Source organism: Apteryx mantelli, chromosome 13 (assembly GCF_036417845.1).
Source record: "Apteryx mantelli isolate bAptMan1 chromosome 13, bAptMan1.hap1, whole genome shotgun sequence".
NCBI classification, from domain to species: Eukaryota; Metazoa; Chordata; class Aves; order Apterygiformes; family Apterygidae; genus Apteryx; species Apteryx mantelli.
The window spans coordinates 7,421,746-7,446,205 of NC_089990.1; the positions used below are offsets into that span (position 1 = coordinate 7,421,746).

At 45.4% G+C, this 24,460-nt stretch overlaps 1 protein-coding gene across 2 annotated transcripts in view; it reads right to left on the reverse strand.

The window, feature by feature from the left end:
* The window catches only part of FGF13 (fibroblast growth factor 13), a 253,869-nt gene extending 230,680 nt beyond the window's left edge, over nucleotides 1-23,189 (reverse strand). For both annotated transcript variants that reach the window (XM_067303901.1, XM_067303900.1), the window contains exon 1: nucleotides 22,931-23,189. In XM_067303901.1, coding sequence (XP_067160002.1) covers nucleotides 22,931-22,979 — 49 coding nt within the window. In that variant the 5' untranslated portion in view covers nucleotides 22,980-23,189. The remainder of the gene's footprint in view (nucleotides 1-22,930) is intronic.
* Between the last annotated feature and the right edge of the window lie 1,271 nt (nucleotides 23,190-24,460).

The following is a 24,460-nucleotide window of genomic DNA, read 5'->3' on the forward strand; positions in this document are numbered from 1 at the left end:
TGTGGCACTACTGGAGCAAGTCCAGCGAAGGGCTACAAAGATGATTAGGGGACTGGAACATCTCTCTTATGAGGAAAGACTGAGAGAGCTTGGCCTGTTTAGCTTGGAGAAGAGAAGGCTGAGAGGAGATCTTATCAACATGTACAAGTATCTTAAGGGATGGTGTTAAGAGGATGGAGCCAGACTCCTTTCAGTGGTGCCCAGCGACAGGACGTGAGGCAACGGGCACAAACTGAAACACAGGCAGTTCCATCTGAACATGAGGAAAAACTTCTTCACTGTGAGGGTGCCAGAGCACTGGAACAGGTTGCCCAGAGAGGTTGTGGAGTCTCCTTCTCTGGAGATATTCAAAAGCCGTCTGGACGCGATCCTGTGCAATGTGCTCTAGGTGACCCTGCTTGAGCAGGGGGGTTGGACTAGATGATCTCCAGAGGTCCCTTCCAACCTCAGCGATTCTGTGATTCTGTGATTGTAAAAGCCAGCTCTTTCCTAACAGCTGCTGCTCAGACCCTTTCACTAGTGAGCATTTGCCAGCAGGTTTGTTCCTGGTTGTTCTTAAAGCTTATTGCACCAAAAAGACCTACAGGAAAACTTTTTTATGCCCTCCTTCTCCAATTTAAAAGACACTATCATTGCAAGCTCAAGTCAGCATATCATCCTGAGCTTGATTACTTTACAATGAGGTACTGGTCTGTCAAAGATATTTTCCTTCTTGATGCACTTGTTCCACAAACTCATCCTAAAGTCTAACTCAAGCTTAGCCAAAACAGCTTCAGAGGAGCCTCCTGCTAAGCTTCATAATTATGCTAAGTGCCAGGATCTAATAATCCACAAGCATATATGGAAACTGTCTGAACTATTAACCCTGCATACTTCCCAATGCAAAGGAAGACATGTCTGGGTACACTCCTCATTAGAAGTGTTGCTGTAACATCATTACGTGAAAGTAATAAAAGTCACTTCGCCATTTAGTGAAGCACATAACTAGATTTTTTAATGGTATAGACCCAGGTAATTTTTCTGCCTTTCAATTTTAAATCATAAAAAAACACAAACAAGCATATGGCTTATTTTGTGGCCAAATGATCACTTCAGATATTTCCACTGATGCTACTGAGATGGTTCACAGGCCCAAAGCAAGCAGGATTTCAGCTTTTGCTTAGAACAGCAGTGAAGGGGTGGTCATGTCTCCAGACACCCATTGCCCCCTTTCTTTCTCATGCCCCAGTGGTTCCTCAGCCTTGCTTGACAACACTGGCAGTGCTGGGCATCGCCCTGGTCCACTACACCACCACGAGCTTCACCTCTCCCTCCTCACCCTCTGCAACTGCTCTACTGCAGCACTGGTGTGAGAATGGGGCTCTCAACCCCAGCTCACTCCTGCCATGCCCACCCAGAGGACTTCGAACCAGGCAGCAGTGAAGCTACACCAGGACCAGCCCCGCAGAAAGCCTGCACCATGCAGGTGAGCATCTTAATGTGAGCACCACATCACAGGGTGGTCAGATCAGGAGCCAGTGACCCAGATCCCCTTGACATGGATGCTGCACAAAAAAAGTCACAACAGAACTCCCTCCCATTCAAATATAAGATGGGAAAGAACAAAAAGCTAAAGGGATCAGAAGCAGCAAGATGAGCCAAGTGACAGCACTAGAACTCTAATAGGTTTGCAGTTATTATCTTTTTATACAGAAATAAGTATTTGTCTTTTTCTTATATGCATTTGGCCATATGTTACTAGCTATTGCACTATCATCCCAATTTGTTTTCCTCTTCCAATCACCTAGCAAGTTGTCTTCTCCAACAAATATTTGAGTGGTTACACCTGCTCTTGAAAATGAATATAATAATGTAATGAATTTTATTACATTTAAGACATCTTCTGCCTCCAATTACTTCTCAGTTTACAAAAAGCATTCACATGTAATCTAGTCTAGATCACACAGGGCATACGGAATAATTACACAGTAAAGTGCCACTATTCAAATGTGTGCCATTTACATTTAAAATTCTGCTAATTTTTTCTTCAAATTTTATATTAAAGCTGATTAAAATTATATACTTATACTACCTTGTAGTTACAACAGTAATATTTAGTATTTATCCAGAAGTTAATGAATATCTATAACCTGTATTAAAAAGGAAACTGCAAGTTAACAGAAAGTATGATTTGCTGCACTCAAAACCTAAGAAGAATTCTATTTCAGCATGTGAAATAATTCAAAGTCTTGGATTTACGAGTTAGCACCATGGGTGACAAATGCAGTCTGCAACAATTGGACCAGAGATCACTGGCCAATCTTTTAGTTCCTCAGATACAGAGGACTACCCAAATGCCACTTCCACATGATCTCCGAGACCTTCAACATCCATAAACAGGGCATAAGAAATGCAGAGGACATTGTTAATTTACAGCATGAAACACAAACAGTGCTATGAGGCATGCTCTTTCCTTGGGTAGAGGCAAGTATCCCCTGCTGCAACACACTCCGCACAGGGGTGCTGGTGCCAAGGTTTGGCCCAACATCAGAGCAAGAGGCAGCAAAGTTTTCCTGGAATTGGCCAACTTTGGGGGCTACCATGCAGTTGAGCAGGTCAGTTCTGCTCTCCTGAAATCAGTTGAATTATACTGTTCTCGCAAACCTACTTGGACTTTCATTTTTGGCATTATTTGGTCTTCTCTATGAATACAAACCATTAGTATTTTGAAGGACCTACTATGAGAGACACAGCATTTTGGTAGCTCTGCGAAGGAAAACACATAACCAAAGCATGTGTCTCCCTGGTTTTCCCTGGCTTGGACAGTTGCCTCACCACCACTAGCCACAGTCACATCTGTGCACAGATTAACACAAGGTTCAGATGCCAAATCAGCCTGCCTAAGTGAACCATGAGCAGTAAGAGAACAGAGAAAACAGAACTTATCTGACAAAAGCCCAAAGACAGCATCAGTGTTATGGAAGGTGCTTTGAAATACCAACATCATTTGGAACAGATATTTAATAATTATGCAACATCATAACTGGAAAGAGAATGAGCCCTCCAAATATTTTCAGAAGATACACACCTGTATTTTTAAAGTGAGATTTGTTTATTCTACACAGATGTAATTAACATCTGCAGAGTGGATAATATCCTTCATATCTGCTTCTGGTTACTAATTTAGCCAATCTTTAAAACAGAGACACAAACTGCAAAGCAAGACTCATTACCTTTGCAACAAAGACCACCAGTTGATTCCCACCAGGACCTGGCCTTATTAACCTTAGTTTTAAATTACAAAGTCACAGATGTACTCATCAGTTGCTTGAGGAAGATTCATTTGCCAACCTCATTTCACAAAAGGAGTAATTAACATGCAGGCATTACAGTCTGATGATTGAAGTTGTTACAATGCAGGACTAAGGACAAATAGTAAGGCACCTGCATATCTGCAGCAACTAAAAGCTCTCTTAAAAGTTCCAATTAACCAGCATAATTGTAAGAAATTAAGTAAAATCATCTGTCACAGGCCTGTTCTGCACACAGACAAATAAATTAATGCCTACAAGAGCAGCACTGCTGTAGCTATGGTGGTTTCAGGGCAGAAAGGAAGGACTGCATCATTTATTTCACTAATTTATTAGGAAGAACTAGACAAGTCCTTGGCACGCAATCCCTTCACCAGATCTGACAAAGCAGAAGCAAACTCCAAGCTAAATACAGGTTAGAGACTATTGCTCTTAATTAACCTAATTAGGTTGATCACTTCAGCAACTCACAGGGAAAAGGAAAGTTAGCACCTGCAGGGGGAAGAAGGGCACCCAGGGGAGAGGAGAGGTTAGCATCTGCCAAGCAGAAAGGGAAGCAAGGAGTTCGGACTGGAGAGGGGTCAGCGGGAGCAAGCTGAGAAAATAACAAACCACAAGAGCCAAGATCCACGTGTTTCTCACCAGGCTGCAGCTCCAGGAGCCAAAGCTCTTACCTCCAGGTGCAGAATTTGGGTGCCCCTGGCACCTCGGGCCTGTGGAGGACACTCAGTCTCATGCCAGGCTTCTCGACCAGATGCCTGGAGTCAGTGTGAAAATCCTCAAGAAATGCCAGGGGAGCTGCCTGCATGCAACCAGGCCCTGCAAATCCATCTGGAAGCTAGCACAGATGCACAATCCTGGGACCCACCTGCAAAGCCTGTCATCAACTCCCTCCCCGTGTCCCAATCCATTTTAAGGCACTGGTGACACTGGACCTACAAAGCACCGAGGCTCTGTTCCCCAAGGCACCATTTCCCTCTCCTTTCTTGGGCTGTACGGGCACAGATCAGATGCCAGCCTCAATCCATGAGTGACCTGCCCACATGCCTCAATTTTCTTACATGCCCAAGGCAGCAGCTCAGCACAGAGCTGCATGCTGCTGGGCAGATGTGCCAGCCCTTTCACAGCTGGAGTTGCACAGATGCTCCCTCTCCCTTCTGCAGGAGGTATTTCAGCATCCCCCAGTCTGGATCAGGCCCTGCAATTTGCAGGCCTTTCCCAGCACAAGGGGATCATCCTGCAAAATCCACACCATGGCTATAAAGCAACAAAAACACCCCACAGAAATGCCTCAGTTTTGCAGTAGGAACAAAATTTAGGACAAAAAAAAAGGTGTGCAGGGCTTTTCTCACAGGCAACAATTCTATTCATCCCTCAGTTCTTGTTCTTTTTCTATTTTCAGTCTTGTCACTGTCATTTAACAGCTCACGGGTGCTTGCCGAGTTGTTCATCTTGAGGCACTCTTCTTGCCCGTGTTTGTTTTCCTTACAGCCATGTAATAGTCAAAAGCACTGCAAACATGCAAGAAATATCCAATAACCAAGTAAACACTGTGTATTTACAGAGCGACTCCATCACCGAGGCACTACTGTGGACTTGCGGATTTAGCCTGAGCTTATTTACCAGGAACTAAAAAAACTTGAACAAGTAAAATGCACTAGATCACTAAAGCTTGAGGACAAAAAAAAACATATAACCTTGAGACAAACTTGACAGACTGAATTCCTAAAAAGAATATAATGAACATGTGATACTACTGGAAAAGAAAATAAGTGCCCTTGTAAAGTATATTAAACTAATCTTTCCCTGCAATGAAAAGCACATTTTAATTTCTGGTTCAGATTCTTCAGCAGCTAAGCATTTCCAACATATTCAGGGATACAGAGATGCTATTTTGAAAGATACCCAGTGAAGTGTTTTCAGCAAAGACAAAACAAGTCAATGACAAGTGATAACCATATAATACTGCGTCTGCATCACCTGTCCAGACATCAGCAGTCAAATGCACTGCTCTCCTCAGGTTTTGCTTCTGAGATCACCCTCCTGCTCAGTGCTTGAGCAACAAAATTGCTATGACTAATCCTGGTTGGTTGAAAAGTTTTATCAATATCCCACTATCTAAAAGCAACATTGCTGAAAATACGTAAGAAAAACCACAGCTGAAGTGGTACATAGATGGTTTTCCTTGCATAACCACCAATATAAAGAATTAAGACAGTTTGAGGAGGCATGTCATCACTGAAAAGTTTTTTCTACTGAAATAAGCAGGTTGTGCAAACCTTATTCTTAAGGAGGAAGATTTACTTAGCTAAACAATCTGGAAAATTTAGTCTTTTGGGGATCCACTTTCAGTGTGAAAGCACTATGGCAGAGCTTGTACACATGGAGCCAAGAAGAAACCCTGAATTATGAAATATTTAATAGCTCCTATTCAGTTAGGGAGAAGCTTTCACACATTCTGGTGACACAAAAAACATAATGGTTTTGAGGACAAGTCAGTACCTAGTGGCTCTGCAGGAATACACTACACCATCCTTCCATTCAGTTGGAAAATTTTTGCTCCAAACCAAAGCACAGAATACTTTTTCTATTCATCATGTGGATGCAATGACTTCCTTAGAGGGTACCCTGACCCTAGACATACGAAGGGGAAAAAACCCACACCATAAAAACTTTCAGAAGTACAGGTATTACTTTTGGGCAGCAATTTAAAAGCTATGAATTTAAAAGTCAGGAACTACTATAACAGTCAACTGAAAGAAACCTATTCTGGCCAGATCTTCACCTTTATGAAGATAAAAAGGCCACAACAGAAACTCAATCAGGAGCATTTCATTTACACCAAACCTGTTGTTCTCAGAGACACAGTGTGCAATAACCTTTTGTACCTTCAAGTAAGTTTTCCTTAAAATGTGATTTCTGATAGCTATGTAGACTTCCATAGATTTTTCTTAAACTTTAAGTCAGAGGGGACAAATAAATCATCTCGCCACACCACCTGTATGCCACTGGCTATTTACACTGCTATCCCCAGAAGGAGCCTGTTAACTCAGATCAAGGATCCTCCAGGTAAGAAAAAAAACCACTGCCAGTTCAGCCATTTGCAAGGAAAAGCCTCCCAGTAAGCACCTGCTTCCTACAGGAAAGGAAATACAGAAAAACTCTGCTGAACCCACCAAAATTCAAGTCTCACCATGGAAGCCACAGGCAGATACCGAGAGCAGAGCTCAGCTGGTCACTAACCTGTGACTACCCCTAGGAATAACGCAGACTTCCTATCAGAGCACACAGCTCAAGGTCTCTGCAAGAAACTGTTCAGCAATACAATTAGCATATAATGTAACCAAACAGATATGCTTCATGGAAATGAATGGCTTAAAACTTCAAGTTAATCAGTGCCTAAAGTGCCTCTGTTGCTGGTAACATCTCACATAAGCTTAAACCACTATAGTTCTGCAAAGCCAACCTAGAGCTACAGGGACATTTGCACCAAACACAGGGCAAAGGGTGAACACAGCTGAACGATACAGTCAGGAAGGTAAAGGCACCTGCATATTTGTAATTCAGTATTTGTTATTCAAGTCATCCTTGTATTGTTATTCAAACAATTCTTACTATTATCAAATTATCCATAATTTGTTCCATCAGTTCCACCAAGGCAACAGCAGCTGGGGCAGTCGAGGTGGAGCCAGGCTGCAGAAAGCACATGTGGACAGTTTGAGGAAGGTACCTGTCTGTTGACCACAGAGACACACACCTGGTGCCTAGGCTCTTTGCGCTGAACACCTGAAGGCGCACAGCATGAACAGCCCTTCAGGCACCAAACCTGCACACATGTATTATTATTTTTGGCACAAGTGAGTAGTTTCAACAACTCTGATGTTTGCCAAGGAATTGAAGCATTAAATTCAAACAAACTGACTATCCTCCTCCCCCATCAAAACAGCACAAGCACATGTCATCACTCATCTTGGCTGTCACAGACACTGAATTATCTTTTAGTGGTTATAAAAGCCAGGATCAGAAATCCAGGGCAGGGGGCATGGTCAAAGGCAATATAACTGAAACAAGAGCCAAAAATAGATTTTAAATGCCTTCAATCTCGCATGAAAAACTTCTTACTGTAGTCAATAGGTGTCATGTACCTGCATATTTACAATCTGCTACATGACCCAACAGGAATATCACTGCCCACTAGAAATCAAATATCATGAGACACTGAAATGCCAATGTGCAGGTTAAGTCTTTCTCTGAAAGATTTACCTCTCTGTACAAAACATCTTTGAGGTTTTTAAAACCAGGGATGGATTAATAAAATTGACCAAGGATGAGGGACTAAAATAGCTCTTTCTAAAGCCAATGGCAAAAATTAAACCAATTAGAAGCATGATCCGAGTCAGTTTTAGTCGATTGCTAGCACCTCAGGCAAAATACCGCTGGAGCAGAGCTGCCCTAGGTTTCCAATTTAGCTGTCAGTAGGAAGAGGAAGGGGCTGGAAGAGATGAATGAATGCATTAATAGAAGCAAAGACAAGAGCTCAAGCCATATGGGCACACTATTTCCACCAACTTCAACTGCCAAGCCTGGGCCAGAGCAAGAATAAAACTAAGAGGAAGAAGGAAAAACTAAAAGGGAAGCTAAAAAAAGCGCAGACACACATGCAATACTTTTTAAAAGCAGTTTAAAGCCATGTGTTCTCAGGAGAAACCATTTCAATAGGCATGTGAATGAAAGTCCTTGCACTGAGTGCTACAGACATATTTCCTGGAGAGTGAATCCTCTCACCTAACCCAGCAGAGCAGGAGTTTGGTGTTACATGTTCTCAGACAGGAATATCCCGCTATATTGGCAAGTGCTACAACAAGCTACAAGCAACGAGTCTACCAAGGACACCCTGTGTATCCATCTGCCATCTGCATCCTCTTGTTACAGAACCGCATCAGCTGGCTTCATCCAGGACAATAAAACATAGTCAATGTGACAACAGCAATACTTGCAAGAGTTCAGAGGACAGAAACGCAATAGCTACATCAACACCAAGAGATTAACTTTGCTCAAGGCAACGTGCTTCCTTTACAAGACACCTTGCAATAAAAGCAGTGTGCCAGTCGCATGAACAGCCTGGGTACATCAGCAACAAGGCACTCTGCTAGCCAGGCCGAACCACCAAGCAATATCAACACAGAAAACATACAGCATGATGCTGCTCCGAACATCCCCAAAAGGAGTACGCCACCTAAAAGCAACCCACATGTCAACACCAGCCAGGACACCAGCCAAGCCAGCCAGAGTTAAACTAACTCCTGCAGAGACACTGAGCTCCAAAGCTCAAACCAACCAACCCAAGCAGACAACCCACTCCCTTTCTGCAACTGGATTCATAAAATTCTGGTCTAAAAACTAAACAATCCAGTAAGATGAGTCTTTCAATCCAAGGTCTTTTAGCACACCAATCGCTCCCCTCCTCTTGTTCAAGGACACAGATGATATGAATACACTAGGCAAATTAATAAACATGATTACAGTAATTAATGGGATATAAAAATAAGACAACTTGCAAAAAAAATTCAAGGCATAATTTTCTCCCAATTACAGATATTCATAAAAGAAAAATGCAACAGTCCAAATCAAAAAAACACAATGGAACAGAAACTAAAAATAAGATTCAACAATGCTGCTTTATATCAACTCTTCCTCCAGGCCTGAATGGGAAGCGCTTGCAGCAAATGATACCTACCATCCTTTCCAATTCAGAAGTGCAAAACAACTCAATCCGCTATAGTTAGCCCGCAGCTTGAGCAAAGATGATATGTTTCTGGGGAGGAAGGGCAAGGGCGGGAAGCTATTGCTCCTCTAAAAATACTGCGGCGTGACAAACAGCGAGCCAGGGTCCTTGCCAGCGGCCAATTCTCCTGGCGGGCGTCCTCGCAGTGCAAGCCCCTCCGCCTGCAGCCGCGTTTCGAGACACCGCGGGTCCGACCATTCGCCCATCTGGGGGATGCGGGAGGAACTTTTCCTTGCAGGAAGGACTGCCGAGGTGCACTTTTTTGCAGCACCCTCTGGGGTTTAGGCAGATCGAAAATAGGTCCCGATGATTTACGAGGACCTCACAGGAGTACAGGAGGGATTTACGAGTTTGTCTTTCCATCTCAGCTCGCAGATGACATCCCGCAGAGGTGGAGAAACTGAAAGAGGGACCAATTCCCAGAGGTAGCCAAGATGCAGGAAATAACTAATGAACCCTGGCAGCCTACTGAGAGGCGGACAACCATGAGTTTTTGCAGACTAAGACACCCCTCACACATACCCTTAACCTCTCCTCCAGAAGGCAAGAGGACCCAGTTCCCCCGGCACAGGCTGAAAAGAGACCACCCTGAATGGAAGCAAAGAGCAGCATTTGACACCACTGCACCTGGTAAAGGCCTCTTGCTACCGAAGATGGAACCTTAGCTTAAAAAAGCTAATAAAGTTTCAGTCTATTTTAAAATCTGTCCCATGCCTCTCTCATTTGCCTGTATGTCCTGACCAATTAGCTGACGTCAAAGCCCTGTCACACACACAGTTTTAATTGATTTACTCAAGTCAGTGAGCAAGGAAAATTACATTTTGGAAAATAATGCTGGGCAGACTAGGGCAGCCCACTTTGCTGCCACAAGACTTAAGAGTTCAAAACAAAGGCAGATCTGGATTCATCCCACAGTTCAGCTGTAAGCTCCAAAATGCCCAGTGCTCTGACAAACTCCGTTAGCTGGGTCTAATCATCAGCCAACACACAGATTTTTCATATCAGTGCAGCCAGGGTATTAAGCCTATTAGCGCAGTCATGTTTCTTGTAAAGATGCTATTTATCTGGCAATAAACTTACGCTAATCAAAGTAGTATTAGTTTCAATTTATAAAGCATGACCCACTCCCTCTACATGAGGAAACAAAAACTTGGTGTAGCACATTCCAAATAGTGAATAGAAAATGCACATAAAGCTCTAACTGCTCCATATTCCCTGGAGGTATTACAGATAGGTGGAGGCATCAGTTTTTGACCCCATTAAAAAGATTCTCTATTCCCACCATACATATCAAGGTATTGATCATCCTTCAAGACCTTCAAGCCAATAACCCTTATGCTTGTGAATAAAGGTAAAGCATAAATAAAGGAAAGAGAAAGATGAAGAGAATGGTCAAGACAGACTTGCTCACTTTTGATACTGTAATTCCCCAAACCAAGTTTTGAAGCACAGACTAGCCATAACATAACAGAACTAGAGAAGCAGCAGAGAATCAGCAGCTGCCTCTGAGGCCACCTGGCACATCACACTAAAATTTCATGCCATGTTGTTTCAGCTGCAGCATCTTCTAGCAATCTTTGCAAAATGTGAACTAAACATAGGATTCTGCCACCTTTTTCCTCACCAACAGGGTTTTCTGCTGACTCGCAAGATCACAGTCCAGAAGCCAAATCATATTTATCTTATATGCTGCAGTCTGCATCAATACAACTGGAATTACTATGGTAATTAGTCCTACACATGCCACATTGCAGAATCAAGCCTCAATACAGAACTTACAATTTGTTTTAAAACAAACCTGCAGAAAGTTAGAACACAACAGGGACTCAACACAAAGGTAGCATTTTTCCTTAAATCAAAAAAAAATAATTGAAATATGTCCTTCCTTCATCACTGCAGTGGCCAGCACCACTAAAGGCTAAGCATATCACACTCCAACTGAGGATATTTTTTAGCAAGACCAATATTGTGCAACAAACTGCTTCAGTCGAACCTGACAAGACAGTACTGGTTCAAATTCTATTCTTTAAGCTGTCAACCAAATAGAGATTAGCTATCAAAGGCTCTTACCTGTAGAGCTATTCAAACACATGCCCCATGTGCACTGATACTTTAAAATGTTTAAAGCAGTAATAAGAGATTGCAGCAAGGAAGCCAAAGTAATTTAAAAAAGAAAGACAACAGACTATAGTAATTGTTTCACATTAGGTGTCATAATTTGATGATGAATTAACAGCAACAATTCTAATAACTTTGTGGAAGAAAAGTAATGCATTATCTTCCCCTCTTAGCAATGGAGATACTACTTTGACAAACAGCTCATTCATACGTGTTTGAGCAAGCAAAATGAGAGTGTACTATGTTCTGTTGATTTTCTTTATAAATCCTTTGTCACTCACTCAGTCTCTCTCATACAGTCAATTGCTCCTTCTGAAATACATTTAATGCAAGAATTTGCAACAGTGGGAACATGACAGGAATACGCAGTGTTCACTGATACAGGGCCTAAACCTGAGCACTAAGTGTTTCAGGTAAGCAAAAAGTAGAGATGCTCAGCACCTTGCAGGACTGACTGTCAGTGCTTTTTACAATGTTTGGACTGTCAAACCAGTGTGCTTTTACTACAGCCTGATATTCTCCTTATTGCAAAGGGCTTCAAAGACAGGGCTGTTTGGGATTCTTTTCCTCCAATACTATTATATAGAGAACTCTGCTTATGCCATTAGAAAATACAACGGTGCCTAAATTTTCTTTCAAGCTGCTTTATCAGTGAAAACAAGATTTGGTTTCCATTTCCAAATAATTACATCTGGTAAGTCTTGGTTAGTCACCTTACACAAGGAAAGTCTTGCATGTAGAAATTCAAATTCAATAGAAATCTGTGTGTGCACCAGGCTGCATATTACCTGCAACACATGAGTAAATTTATTCATCCCCCTGCTCTATTATAGAGTTCCTCAGCTTTCAAATCAAGTAGGACTTCCAAACTTCACTTTTGGGTGTCACAAGGCTCACCGATACTGGTGAAGCGCACTGGCTTTCACAGCACTGGTTGAGTATCAATGTTTGTCTCAACACTGCATTCTGGTGCAAGTCCAGGATTTTTTATTTATTTTTTTTATGGTAAATGGAGAGTTGGACTCTAGGAAATTCAAGCATAGAAAGACTATGATTTGAAGACTTCATTTAAACAAGCAGTTTCATGCTTATGCATTTGAACCAATTCATGCAGGACAGTTTTTAACAAGCACCACAAACTTCAATGTGCAAAACTCTGTGGGTGGTAAAAGAAGTCAGACTAGATGACAGAAGCTTTTTAAATCGTTGAGCTCTGATTGACCAGACCACTGCTCCACATTGAGCTAGGTCTCCATTCTTTATTTTAGAAGTTACCATTTAGTTTAATCTGTAAATGCAGTTCTACCTCTTAATGAGAGTTCAGCCTCTCCCTGCCACTTCCCAGTTTGGGTGCTTGCCTGGCAAAGCACAAAACACCTAACTGTTAAAGAGCTACTTAGGCCATCAACTCTGAGTTAATCCTGTATATAAAGGTATTTCTTTGTGCACACAATATTCATGACAGCTTCGGTGACTCAAACACCAGTGGTTTTGCCTGCTCCCATGATGGTAATCCTGTACCTTTGGTCCTCTTGTAAAAAGCCCCAGAGTTGCAGCAAATTCATAAGCTCCTTTTCCTCCTTGTGCCTCCCCAGCTGCATCACCACAAGATTCATCCTTACCTTGACCCTGGCTCCACTAAAACCCTTTCCACTGATCACTTCCTGCCTGAGCCACCCCCATCACTTTTTATGGTCTTCATGAATCCATACCCTGTAGTGAGAAAATACACTAGTCAGGCTGTTATTACACTCCGGAAGCAGTGATAAATTATGCCCATAATCTTCCCTCTTCCATTACATTCTTCAGCTTCCTCATGCTCTCCAGAGCCTTTTCAAAGCTAATTTTCTGACATTGAAAGTTCCCTGGGATTTGTTTTCTCCTACCACTTCATCATGCTTTTTCCCCCTTGCATTCTAATCTCTCTGTCTTATTCCCTCTGCAAATCTCAAAGCAACTGAAAGTTCCTCCTTCACTGTATAATATGCTGTGAAATAAAAGCAATACACTTTCAGTCCTAACAGCACATACAAAAAAAAACCCACTATCTCACTACAAAACTTCCTGCCATCCTCCAAGCCACTGACTCACTTATACTTCTGGTTAGTTCAATTTTTTTTTTTTTAACTAATATTCTAAAATCTATTCCCAGCATTGATCAGAAAAAAGTTAGATACTTTGAGCCCTCTCAAAAGTCTTGCAAAAAACATCAGTTTCTACTGGAAGGCTTCTCAGACCAAGGTGGAACAAAAACAGAAAACTTGGCAGTTTTTTTCCTTAAAATAATTCTGGCACACCCCTTTGTCCTGAGCAGCTTCAAGGAAGTTTTGCTTACATCCCAGTGGGGGAACAAACACAAGTGTCTAAACTCTGCAGTTGTCATGAACCAGAATGGACATTTCCAGAGTTCTACACAGTCCCACCTTCTTACACATTTCTACTGTCAATTTAAGTGGTCTAAACAGACATCTACTCATTGTACTGCCCCAAAAAGTACTGTTTTACCTTTCTCCCATCTTTTATGTTGTCTCCTTTCTGCTTGTTACTACCTTAATATCCATAAAGCTTTCATTCCTTTCCACCTTCTGGTATTTGGGTATCTCATATGAAAGTAGTATTTAAACCCATTTGTTACTCTAGTGCCTCAGAAATCATTTGATATAAATTCCTTCTAAGGACAAACTTGAAAACTGGTTTCTGCACTGATACTTGATGAAAACCTCTTCCACCCATGGGGACCAAAAATGCAGCTGCCAAAATGCACCTATCTGCCTTATTGGCCTCAGAAAGCACCTGCCCCTAGCCAGAAGATGCTCTGAAGCCAGAGGAGGAACAGAAACTGGTCACACTTCATCCCAAAAATCTCGACTCCTAGGACTGTCATTATCTTTCTGCCTTTTGGTTAGATGAAGAGACTTGGTATTTGATCCCTTTTGATTTATTCCACTTTCACATTAATTCCCTTTTACCAGCTCCCACCGAAATAAAGAGCATCGCTCACTCTTTATAAAGCAACAAAGGAAGGCGAGGGAAAGGTGGGAAGGAGGCAGCAAATGAAAGTCCTTCCACTTCTCCTCGCCCGATCACTTAAGAGTCAGCTATTTTTGGCAGGCTCTGAACATTCAGTCACTGGTATGCAAGATGAGACGCAAATGTAGTTGCTAAAGTAGAGCACGCTACAAATAAAACTGCTCTGATTGAACCTCAGGGTGATTGCAGAGACCTTCCTCTGTCTGCAGTCAGGAGAAATACTACTTCAGCCACACTCGGTGGGGAGCATCCACGCTGCACGATGATCTCAATTACCAGTTATAACCTGCCCTCAAAAACCACACACCTGTAATTCCCACCACTACAACTCCCCAAAATACCACATCCTCAGTGCGCTAAAAAGACTTTCACAGTTCAAGGATTTCAGCCCTCTTCCCCAAAGAGGAGGCAATGGCTTGCAGTGGCAACTGGGCCCATCAGTTTTTTATCCTCTTGCAGCACTCAAGAACAAAGTGCAAGTGACAGTGGTTCGGAGTGCTGAGTATAATTAAAATAAAAATTAACATTTTTCAAGGTAGGATTCTAGCACAGCTTGGGCAAACAGAATATAAGAGCAGTGTAAAAAATTTCTATGTCTATTGAACAAAAAGAGATAGCTGTATGGAAACTCCCCGCTGATGTAAAATCCAAAGAAAATATGTCTCCGCTCAAGCGCTTTTAAAGCACTTCTACAAGGTGTGGGAATAAGTCCAGCTCAAACTGCTCAAACAAATATTGTGGCCAGTACCAGCAAACTGCACACAGAGGCAAGGCAAAAAAAGGTGCCTGACACCTTCTTCAGTTTTGGCAACTAGTAAAAAAACATCTGAAAAACAAAATCACCAGAAAGCGCGCTCTGCATTCGTATCTGCTGGGCAGATAAGAATATTCACAGCAGAATGAATATTCCTGAGCAAACTTGCAACTCTGAAGCACAGTCTGACTGAGATCAGAGCAGATGACGTGCTGTAGATCATTTAAAACTTATTCTATAATGCTCACTTCTTTTACCAACTGTCTCCTATTTCCCTTTCCTGCTAAGCTTTCCTTTCGGATTCTTTCTCTTTTTTCCATTTTATCTTTATCATTTTATGCAAAAAGGCCCTGCACATTTCCCCTTGATTTAATGTAAATCAGGATTATTCTAAATTTTAGAAAAAGTCACCTCCAACGAGGGTAAAATTCTGAGAATTCAATACGTAAAATGAACAGAAAAATGAAACAAAACCAGATTCCTGCTAATTACCTATCGACCAACTTGATTTGCAAATACTTTAGAATATGGGAGGCAAGAGGGAACAGCTTCATAATTCCTAGGCTTTTGTAATTAAAGCAAGCATACAAATAAAGTCTAGATAAACCTGCTGGGAGTTCCCAGCAATCATCTCCCTCTTCTGCCTATGGAGCTCAACTCCCAGGTGAAACTGCTGACATAAATGCAAGGGACTTTATTTCCAGGGAAAAGACAGAATTTTCTGTTTCATTTTCTCTTGGCCCTTTCTAATGTGAAGTGCAATTAGCAGATTACTACCATCATCTGAAGTTGCACCAGAGCCATAAAGCCATCTTTCATTACCAAATCATTATACAAATATTTACCTTCCTGGTACAGTGCTTTTTAAGGGGGTGGAGGACAAAGAACAAAAATAATCAAAGATACTGGCATCACTGCTGATGATACCCCACATCTCCACCATCAGTTTTGGCCATTAGAGCTTACACAACCAGGGGGACAGAGGACCTCCAAGCAGCACAGCAAAGGCATTAGACTGCCCAGGTTGCATCTGTGAATGATGCACAGAGGTGAACCCACCGCTTTACAAAAGCCAGCAGAGACCCATGGGCCACTTACACGTTCAGCCAGGGATACATGGTGCATAAATTCAACCTGACCCCACCAATAAAGGAAATTTGTCCTAAACCAGGTGGTAACTAAAAGCACACATATCAAAAATACTAAGTATTGGTTAAACAATTTATTCCTAAAGCAACAAATGGAGCCTTATATAAATTCTGCCAAGCCTCAGCTGGAAGCACCTAGTGATTCCTCGGGCCGCAGGGGAGGGATCTCTATAACACACCTTGGTGGCAGCTCCGATCACAGCCACAGCTAGCTGCTTCAGAAGCACGTGATGCAACACGGACCACGAACAGGGCAATGCAACTGCTATTGCAGGAGTCTCCCTTCTTCCCACCTTTGTCCAGTCCCACCGCTCCCCTCCACCTCCGCGATGCTCTAATTACTCAAACCACACAAGCAGCCTTCAGTCCCTGCCAGCCCTTTCTTCCCTCAGAGCTGACCTTGCCTCACCCATCACTCTCACAAAACTAATTAAGTGGAGAACCCAGTCTCACTTTACACTGCTTCTTGAAAAGCCCTGAATTGTTACCTGCCCAAGGGTACGAGTCAAATTATCTTCACCTTTGTTTCTCTCAGCGAAACAATAAAATATTGAGCAAGCAACCAGACCAGACATCTCAAGGAAGCCCTTTGTATAAGTGACCACAAAAAAAATTATTGTAAGTAACACTCCTCTAGCTGTTTCATTTTGATTTTAATATATTTCTTTTCAAGAAAGCTTGGCCAAGATGCGAGTTTGCAAAAAGTGGGTATTTCATCAGGCCAGCAGAAACAGCTTGGGAAGAGACGTTTGGGGCACACAAACCCTCGAGGCAAGCTCGAGTAAAAGGGGTCCGAATGGCTAGGAAAGTTTCAGTCCAACAAAAGATCTGAATCCCTAAGAGCATCCACAACTGCACAAAACCCAAGTACCTCTTATCTCAGTGACACCAACAGAGCAATTCCTCGCCAGTGCAAGTTAACGCTCATACGCCAAGACCCTAATCTAAACATATTTAGTTGTGGTCCTCTAATATGGGAAATGTGACTTCCCAGATTTACAAATGTTCCATTTGTACACAGGATTGACCACACACTTAAATTTAGAGGATTTCATAAAAGGGCACATTCGGTGCTTGCAGGGAAGAGACTGAGGAACAGGATTTGCCACAGCTCTGCCCTGAGGAAGTGGTTTGTGCAACTCTGGAACAGTCCCTGCTTCTAAAACACAACAGAGCAGTAACACACAACAAGGAGAAGAGGAAGAAAGTTAACGTTCATTTGACCCAAGACCATCCTTCAGCATAAGATTTCCAAAGCACAGGGGTAAAACCAATGCCTTGCAGGAAACCACTGTAAAAATGGCACAAATACTTGTAATGACAAGTCTTCAGCATGTTGTGGGTGGCCACAGTTCAGAGACGCCAGAAGCCTAAGCCATACCAATTTTAATGCATCTGCTGTGGCTGCTAGTGCTCACCCCCTTGTAGACCCCTGCAGTGCTCTGTGGGGCTACTTATCTCCCAAGCTTCATTTGCCTGGGAGTTTTTCCTTTGAAAATGGGATTTAGCAACCTGCCAAGAAGAAACTATTAAATGTTTTAAGATTTATTCCAGAAGCAAAAAAAAAAAACCACCAACAAGAAACACTATCCTTTACTACCTTCCATGCAACAAATGACTACTTTGCCATAGACAGCAGCTGTATGAAAACTGACATTATCACAAATCCCAAAGTTTGGAGCTTGTGTCTAGAAATGCTGACTTACCACAGATTTCCTCAGCTGACACCAAAAACAGTTACAGAGCTTCAGCAAGAACACACTGGCACCTTGATCTCAAAGGCCATTTCCTTTTTGTTTTAATTGCTAGCATTCTCTCGACAGACATCGGAGACCACCACCTTGGGATTTAGAGGGAACGACGATACCTTTTGTAAAGGGTTACTGTAGTTTGCGGAAGCCAAGCCAGTCAGAAAATGAGTCATAGCAGGAGGCAGTCACTGTAAATATCCCAAGCATGGGCACATTAACAACCACCCACTAATCAGAGGCAACGCCACAGGCAGCTCCCACTGGTGTCAATGGGAATCTTGAATGGAGCAGGACCTCAGCCAAGAAATGAGTGTCTATTGTAACCTGCAGTGTTAGTATCCAGGATCAGGGGGGCTGAGCCTCAGATTTTGGCTGTGGCTTTCCAGTGGGCGATGCAGGCATCTATTCAAAGTGGATCTGCAATCTCAAATTTCAGGTAGGAGGAACAGAGATTTCTTCCCAATTTGTAATGTGAAATAAAAACAGTCTAACTACTCATTCTTTAGGGGCATTAAATGTTTACGATACAAACAGCTTCTGACACTTAAGTCAATGGCGCCAACTGACCATAAGAAGACCCAATCTATTACTGGCAAACATCTGCCCAAACAGAGAATCAAGCTCATGTGTCCAACTGCTGTTGCTGATAGTCTGCCAGGGTCTTATTTTTCTGGGACAAACAAAAAAGCCTGGCACCCAATCTTCTGATAACAAGACACAGAAGCTCCCTGCTTCCCACCTGAGCCGGCCCTGCATCAGATATGTGCGAGCACCAGGGCTCCCTGCCCCCTTCTCGCACTATTCAGCACTTGCTGCTAATTTTGCTTCGGTGGACACAGCCCAAGACGTGGTCAGCTTACATGTCGCCTCTGCGCTGCTCTTCTTCGGTCCCTGAAGTAAGTTTCTTTCTCATGATTCAGTACTATAGAAATATCACTGTTGAGATCAGCTTCTTTATTTTTGACAGCTTTTCTACAGAGCTTTCAACCATAAGCTGCATTATACTATATTCCTATAAAGCCAGGAAAAGCAGTAATAGATATCTCAAAATTTTGACTTCTGGTTTTCCTGCCTGATGCTTTCAGGGCTTTTTCTGCTGTCACTAAATTAGACTACTACCTATACTTCCAAAATCTTCACCCTTACCGTCACTATTTCAAGACGCTCTTCTCAGATTAGAGCTATCGGCTTTGAAAATACTCCTCCGATTTTGCTTGCTGGAGAAAACAGTGTCTGCATTTTGTCACTGCTTCTGGCTGGGGTTATCAGACTTGTGCACGAAGCGATCAAGCTTGCCGACAGCGAAAGCAAGGGGACAGGAACAGACCTCCTGTGTCTGCTGCCATGGGGGATGCCAACAATGTATTAAACAGGTAAAAAAGGCAAAAAGAAAAACAAATACAGAAGAATCTGTTGCTGGGATTTACTTTTGGATTCTCTCCTATGCCCCTTGACTTTCCTTCGTGGAGCCACACATTGAAATGCAGCCTACAGGAAGGGTTCAGCTGCCACACCAGGCAGCACGAGCTCCCTAAGGTCCTGGTCCAAAATCCACGGATTTCAGCAGGTCTCAGCTCACTTTCCAAAGCCCTGTATTATGCTACTGCCCAACATTTCTCCTTCAACTAAGAAGTTAACTAATATGTCATTCAAACTGGATCACATTGGTACCACCCCAAACAGAAGACGACTTTCCCAGACAGCCTAATATGTCATTCAAACTGGATCACATTGGTACCACCCCAAACAGAAGACGACTTTCCCCAGACAGCCATCAGGGACGCTGGGTACACTGTTCTCAAAGCGCAAAGTAAAAGCTTCTGGAGCGAGAATTAGGCAAAGTCACCTGCTTCGCCACCCACGCAGCTCTCCATACACCAGCCACATGGCAAGAAAGAATCCAACTGCCGGGAACAAGGATGAATCTAGGGATATTCCTTGAACACTTAACAGCTCCTCTCCAGCAGAGGTTTCTCAGTGACAGCTGCAGGACACTGAGCTCCCATGGACTGGGACAGCGGCACAGCTGGTCTGCCCCCACAGGACAGCTTGGGGCAGACCCAGGCTTACAGTGCCCTGCGGCGCTCTCAGAGCGAGATGCCACAATCTTATATATATCCACAATTATTGCAGCATTTTGCAGAAAGAGAAGGTGCACACCCCAGCTTCATTATGTCGATTCACAGGGTTTATTTAGGCTGGAATACTTAATTTTTGAACATCCACAGCCAGTTTTAAGAGCAGCCAAGTTTTGAACAAAACAGTCATCACTAGGGTTTGTAGGCAGGACTTGTAAATGGGGCAACAAAAACACCTGAAGCAAGCAGTTGCTTCCCTCTTTGGCTTAAGAAAAGGTATCAAGAGAAGTAATCCTTTAAAAATAGATTTTGGTATTTGTGTTACACCTGTGCAACTCTACTGAAGCCAGGAGGGCTTTGCAAAAGAGGATAACGGATAATTTGACTGAAAATTTCCATCACAAGGCAGTAACTACTTGCACAGGATCAGGCTGCTTCTTACCAAGATCCACAGCCTTTCAGGATTCTGTACAAATCGGGCTTTTCTACACAAACCCACCCAAAAGCTGGCTGTTGGAAGTGCCATTCAACATATTACCCAAAGGAGCTATTTCTATTAGGAGTGAATCTGGCCCTCCAAGTTATGTAGAAAACACTGCAGAAAAGTGTCATGAGCGCGAGCCTCTGATACATAAGAAAGTGTCAGGAGTAAGAAAGGCTGATGCTACCCTTACTAAGAAAGCAGTCAACATTTATTAAGCAAATATAGCCCTGGGAGAGCTTCGTTTACAGCAGGTGTTAAATTGCACCATATCTCTTGCAGAATGTGGGGTACAGGACAGCATCACTGCAATAAGCTACTGGTACACGATGCCCGATGCCCGATTGCATCATTCTTTCAAAGAGCAGTTAACTAACCCAAAACCACGCAGGACTGAAGCACGCACAGTGCCACCGGAGAGCTACAGAGGCGGGCAGAAGGTGAGAGCCTACACTTTCCAGAGAAAGCGCTGTTTCAGCATACAGAAAAAACAGCCTGTTTTCACAAGGACTCGATCCAAATTAAACATTAAAGCAGTATTGCTCACATTCACCAAAGCAAAATTCAGTTGCTTTAGAGGAGTGAGGGAGGGAATTTCACTTCCATTCATGGCCAGAGACTCTAAAGGTGGCCATACGTAAAAACATATACATCAACTGGCAAATACTACCTCCTTACCACTGTACTAGGACCCTTTTTAAAAATACATTTCACAGATTGTAACCATCTCTCACTTTCCTACAGCAGTACTGAACCACCGCACACAGGTACCGATTCCTCCTGTTGTATCTAGAGCCGCCTCTTCACTTTGTGATAAAGTTTGGATACTACCTCCAAAAGACCACCACTGGCTCCCGAAAGCCAAAAAATCAGCATTGGCTGTTTTTCTTGGGTTTCACAGAATATACACCTTCCGGTATGCTGTCACCACAGGAATCAAAGCCTGGCGTGTCTAACTCATTAATGACTCATTACCAGCACATACAAATGCCTTTGCCCCAGTGTTTTGAAACACACGCATGTCACAAAACCTATACGCAGGCAATTCAAAACAGAGTTAAAATGCCAGGAAGATTTGTAATCATAGCACAAAAATGGAATATGTATGTCACATGAAAAAACAGCAGAGCTCTCACTAAAGCACAAGGATGGCAAATTCCTTTTGTGTAGGACTGCAACAGTTCCAAATCATGCAAAATAATTCCCTCAGAAATGCGGCAATCTTTTGTTCTGCGTTGCTTGTCAAATAATTTAAGGAGCATTTCAGTGAATAAGGCCACCATAAAAAAAGTAGTTACTCAACATGAAAGAAAATAATCTAAGACAAAAATATCTATTTAGAAAGTGTAAAGTCTCACAATGCATTTGAACAGTGGGCTTTCGTGTTTGCCACAAGAAAGAAAAAAACTGATGAAGACTCTAAGGTATTGAACCTGAGACATAACAGTTAGAAGTGAAAAGACAGAGTTAAACTATATATCAAAAAAAGTCTCCAAAAGCCAGTGTTAAACAAAAACTTTCAAAACCAAGAAACCAAAAAGTTTTAGAAAGAATAAAAAACATGAATTATCAGGATTTAGACTCTCAGACTGCTAAAAATAAATAACAGTAAAGTATCCATTCTGTTTTATGGAATTCATAAATGAGGAAGAGAGTTTTCTCTTTGAGAGGCCACTAAGAGCTCAGCCCTCACCTGGATATCCCAACAGCACCAACCCACCGCACAGGTGCATATCGGAGGAGATATGTAGGCTTATTTACAAATACACAGAAGAAACTACTTTGGAAAGACAAACAGCCCACGCGCACCAGCTACTTATCCCCGCGCGCTCCTAGAGCGCTAAGCGCAGGTAGCAAGCGCTGCATCGCGGGAGCTGCATGGGGGATGCGCAGCCACCTGTGCAGGCACTCCAGAGAGGGGGCTATGTCCCCCTACATGCACCCCATACCCTCCAACATGCACTCCCAGAGGGGGGCAACTAGCCCCCCCACATGCACCCCCAGCTAAGGGCCCCCCCATGCAGTCAGCGAGGGGCCCCCCAACATGCACCCCCCATGCATCCCCAAGGCAGGCCCTGCGGGCCCCCCCCGTCCAAGGGGCACCCCGAAAGGGGCTGCTGCCCCCCAGTTGGGCCCCGGTTTGGGGGGGGGTCCGCACCCGCGGTGCCCTCGCCCAGCCCCGCGTCTCCATGGCGATGGCTCCCCGCTCCGCCGCGGCCAGCGCGGGGCCGCCGGCAGCGCCGAGCACCGCCGAGCACCGCCGCGCCCGCCCCGCCGGGTGGGGGGGGGGGGGGAGAATTACTTTCGGCCGCGCCGCATTGAGCCCGGTGCAGCCCCCGCAGCCGAGCCCCGCAGGGGCAGGCGGCGAGTCCCCCCCGATGCCCGGGGCGCCGGGTCCCCCCCGACGTGCGGGCTGCTCCCAGCCGTGCCCCCCTCCCAGCCCGCGGCGGCCGGGGCACACGCGGGTCCGCCCGGGCGGGCGGGGCTCGCCTTACCCTTGGAAGCATCTTTCTCTTCTTTGGGCTTGATCACCTTCCCGCTCATAGAACCCAGCTTGGGTGGGAAAATCCCCCGGGAGAGTCGCGGATTCCGGCTGGACCCAGAGAAACCTCCGGCGCGGGCGGGGGGTGGGAAGCGAGCGAGCGTGCGGGGGGATCCTCTACGCCGAGCGGGCAAAAATAATAATAATAATAGAATAGGAGGGGGGAGAAAAAAGAGGGGGAGGCGGGCGAGCTGCGTGCTGGGCGGTGCGGGTGCTGGCAGCCCGGCGCCGCGCTGCCTGCGCGGGAGAGCGCGGAGAGCGGGGCCCCGGCAGCCGCAGCACCGAGCCCTGCCGCCGCCGCCCGCCGCGCCGGAGACAAAAGCGATTTTCCCTGTGTCTGCCGGCTCCGGCCGCCTCCTCCCCGCCCCCGGCGCGGCCTCCCCTCCCCGCGGCCGGGGCAGCGCAGCCGGGCCGGGAGTCCCACCGACGGGAGCGGCGGGGGGGGGCTGGGGAGGGGGGAGCGGCTTCGGTTGTTTGCCTGGGATTTTTTATTTATTTATCGCATCCTCGCCTAACAATACCGGGATGGAGCAGCAGCGCTGCAGCCGCGGAGGGGAGGAGGAGGAGGAGGACGCGCGTCCCCGGCACTGCAGGAGCGGCGGCAGGGTTACGGCTCGCCGGGAGCAGGAGCCACAGCAACCCCCGACCCCCCCCCCCCCGGCGTCCCGCACCCCCTGCCCAGCACCCAGCCCCGCTGACCACTCCCCCCCCCGGGTGGCGGCACGGCCCCCCGCTACCCCCGCCCCGGGGGGAGGCGGCAGACCCCAAACTGCCCCCCAGGGAGTCGCTGCCCCTTCCCCCCCCCCAACACACCGCAGGGAGGCTGCGCTCCCCCTTCCCCCCCCGGCGCCGACAGACTGTTGCCGCCGTCGCGGGAGCGCCAAGAGTCGGGGGAGGCTGGGGGGAGCGCCGCTGCCCCGGGGGGGCGGGCAGAGCCTGCTCGCACCCCCCCCCCCCCCCGCGCTGCCCCAGTCCCTCTCGGGGAGCAGGAAGGGGCAAGCCCTGAAGCTGCCCCCCCCCCCAGCACCTGGGGCTGCTCTCACCCCCGCGACGGGAGCTCCCCCCCCCCCCCCGCGCTCGGCGGAGGCAAAACTGCCCGCGCGGCGCCACCGTCGGGGGGGGGGGGGGGGGGAGGGGGGAAGACCCGCTGCAACGGCTCCCCGAGAGCCTTGCCCGGGGGGGGCTCCCACCCTGCTCTGAGGTGCCAAAAGTAAAGCCCTGGAAGGGGAGAGCCGCTAAATGCCCGGAGGAGGCCCCCAGCGTGGGGGACCCCCCCCCGACTTTTGGGGGTGCCTTCCCCATGACAGTACCTCCCCGGGAGGCACTGTGCTGGGGGCTGCAGCCCTCCCCGTGGCCTCTAGGCTGCTCGCCCGACCCCAGCAGGGGGAGAGGCCGAGCCACAATGCAAGTGGGGCTCCCCACACAGGGGGGGGGGTCTCTGCCTCGGGGCCAGCCCACAGCAGGAAAGCAGCCAGCTGCCAGG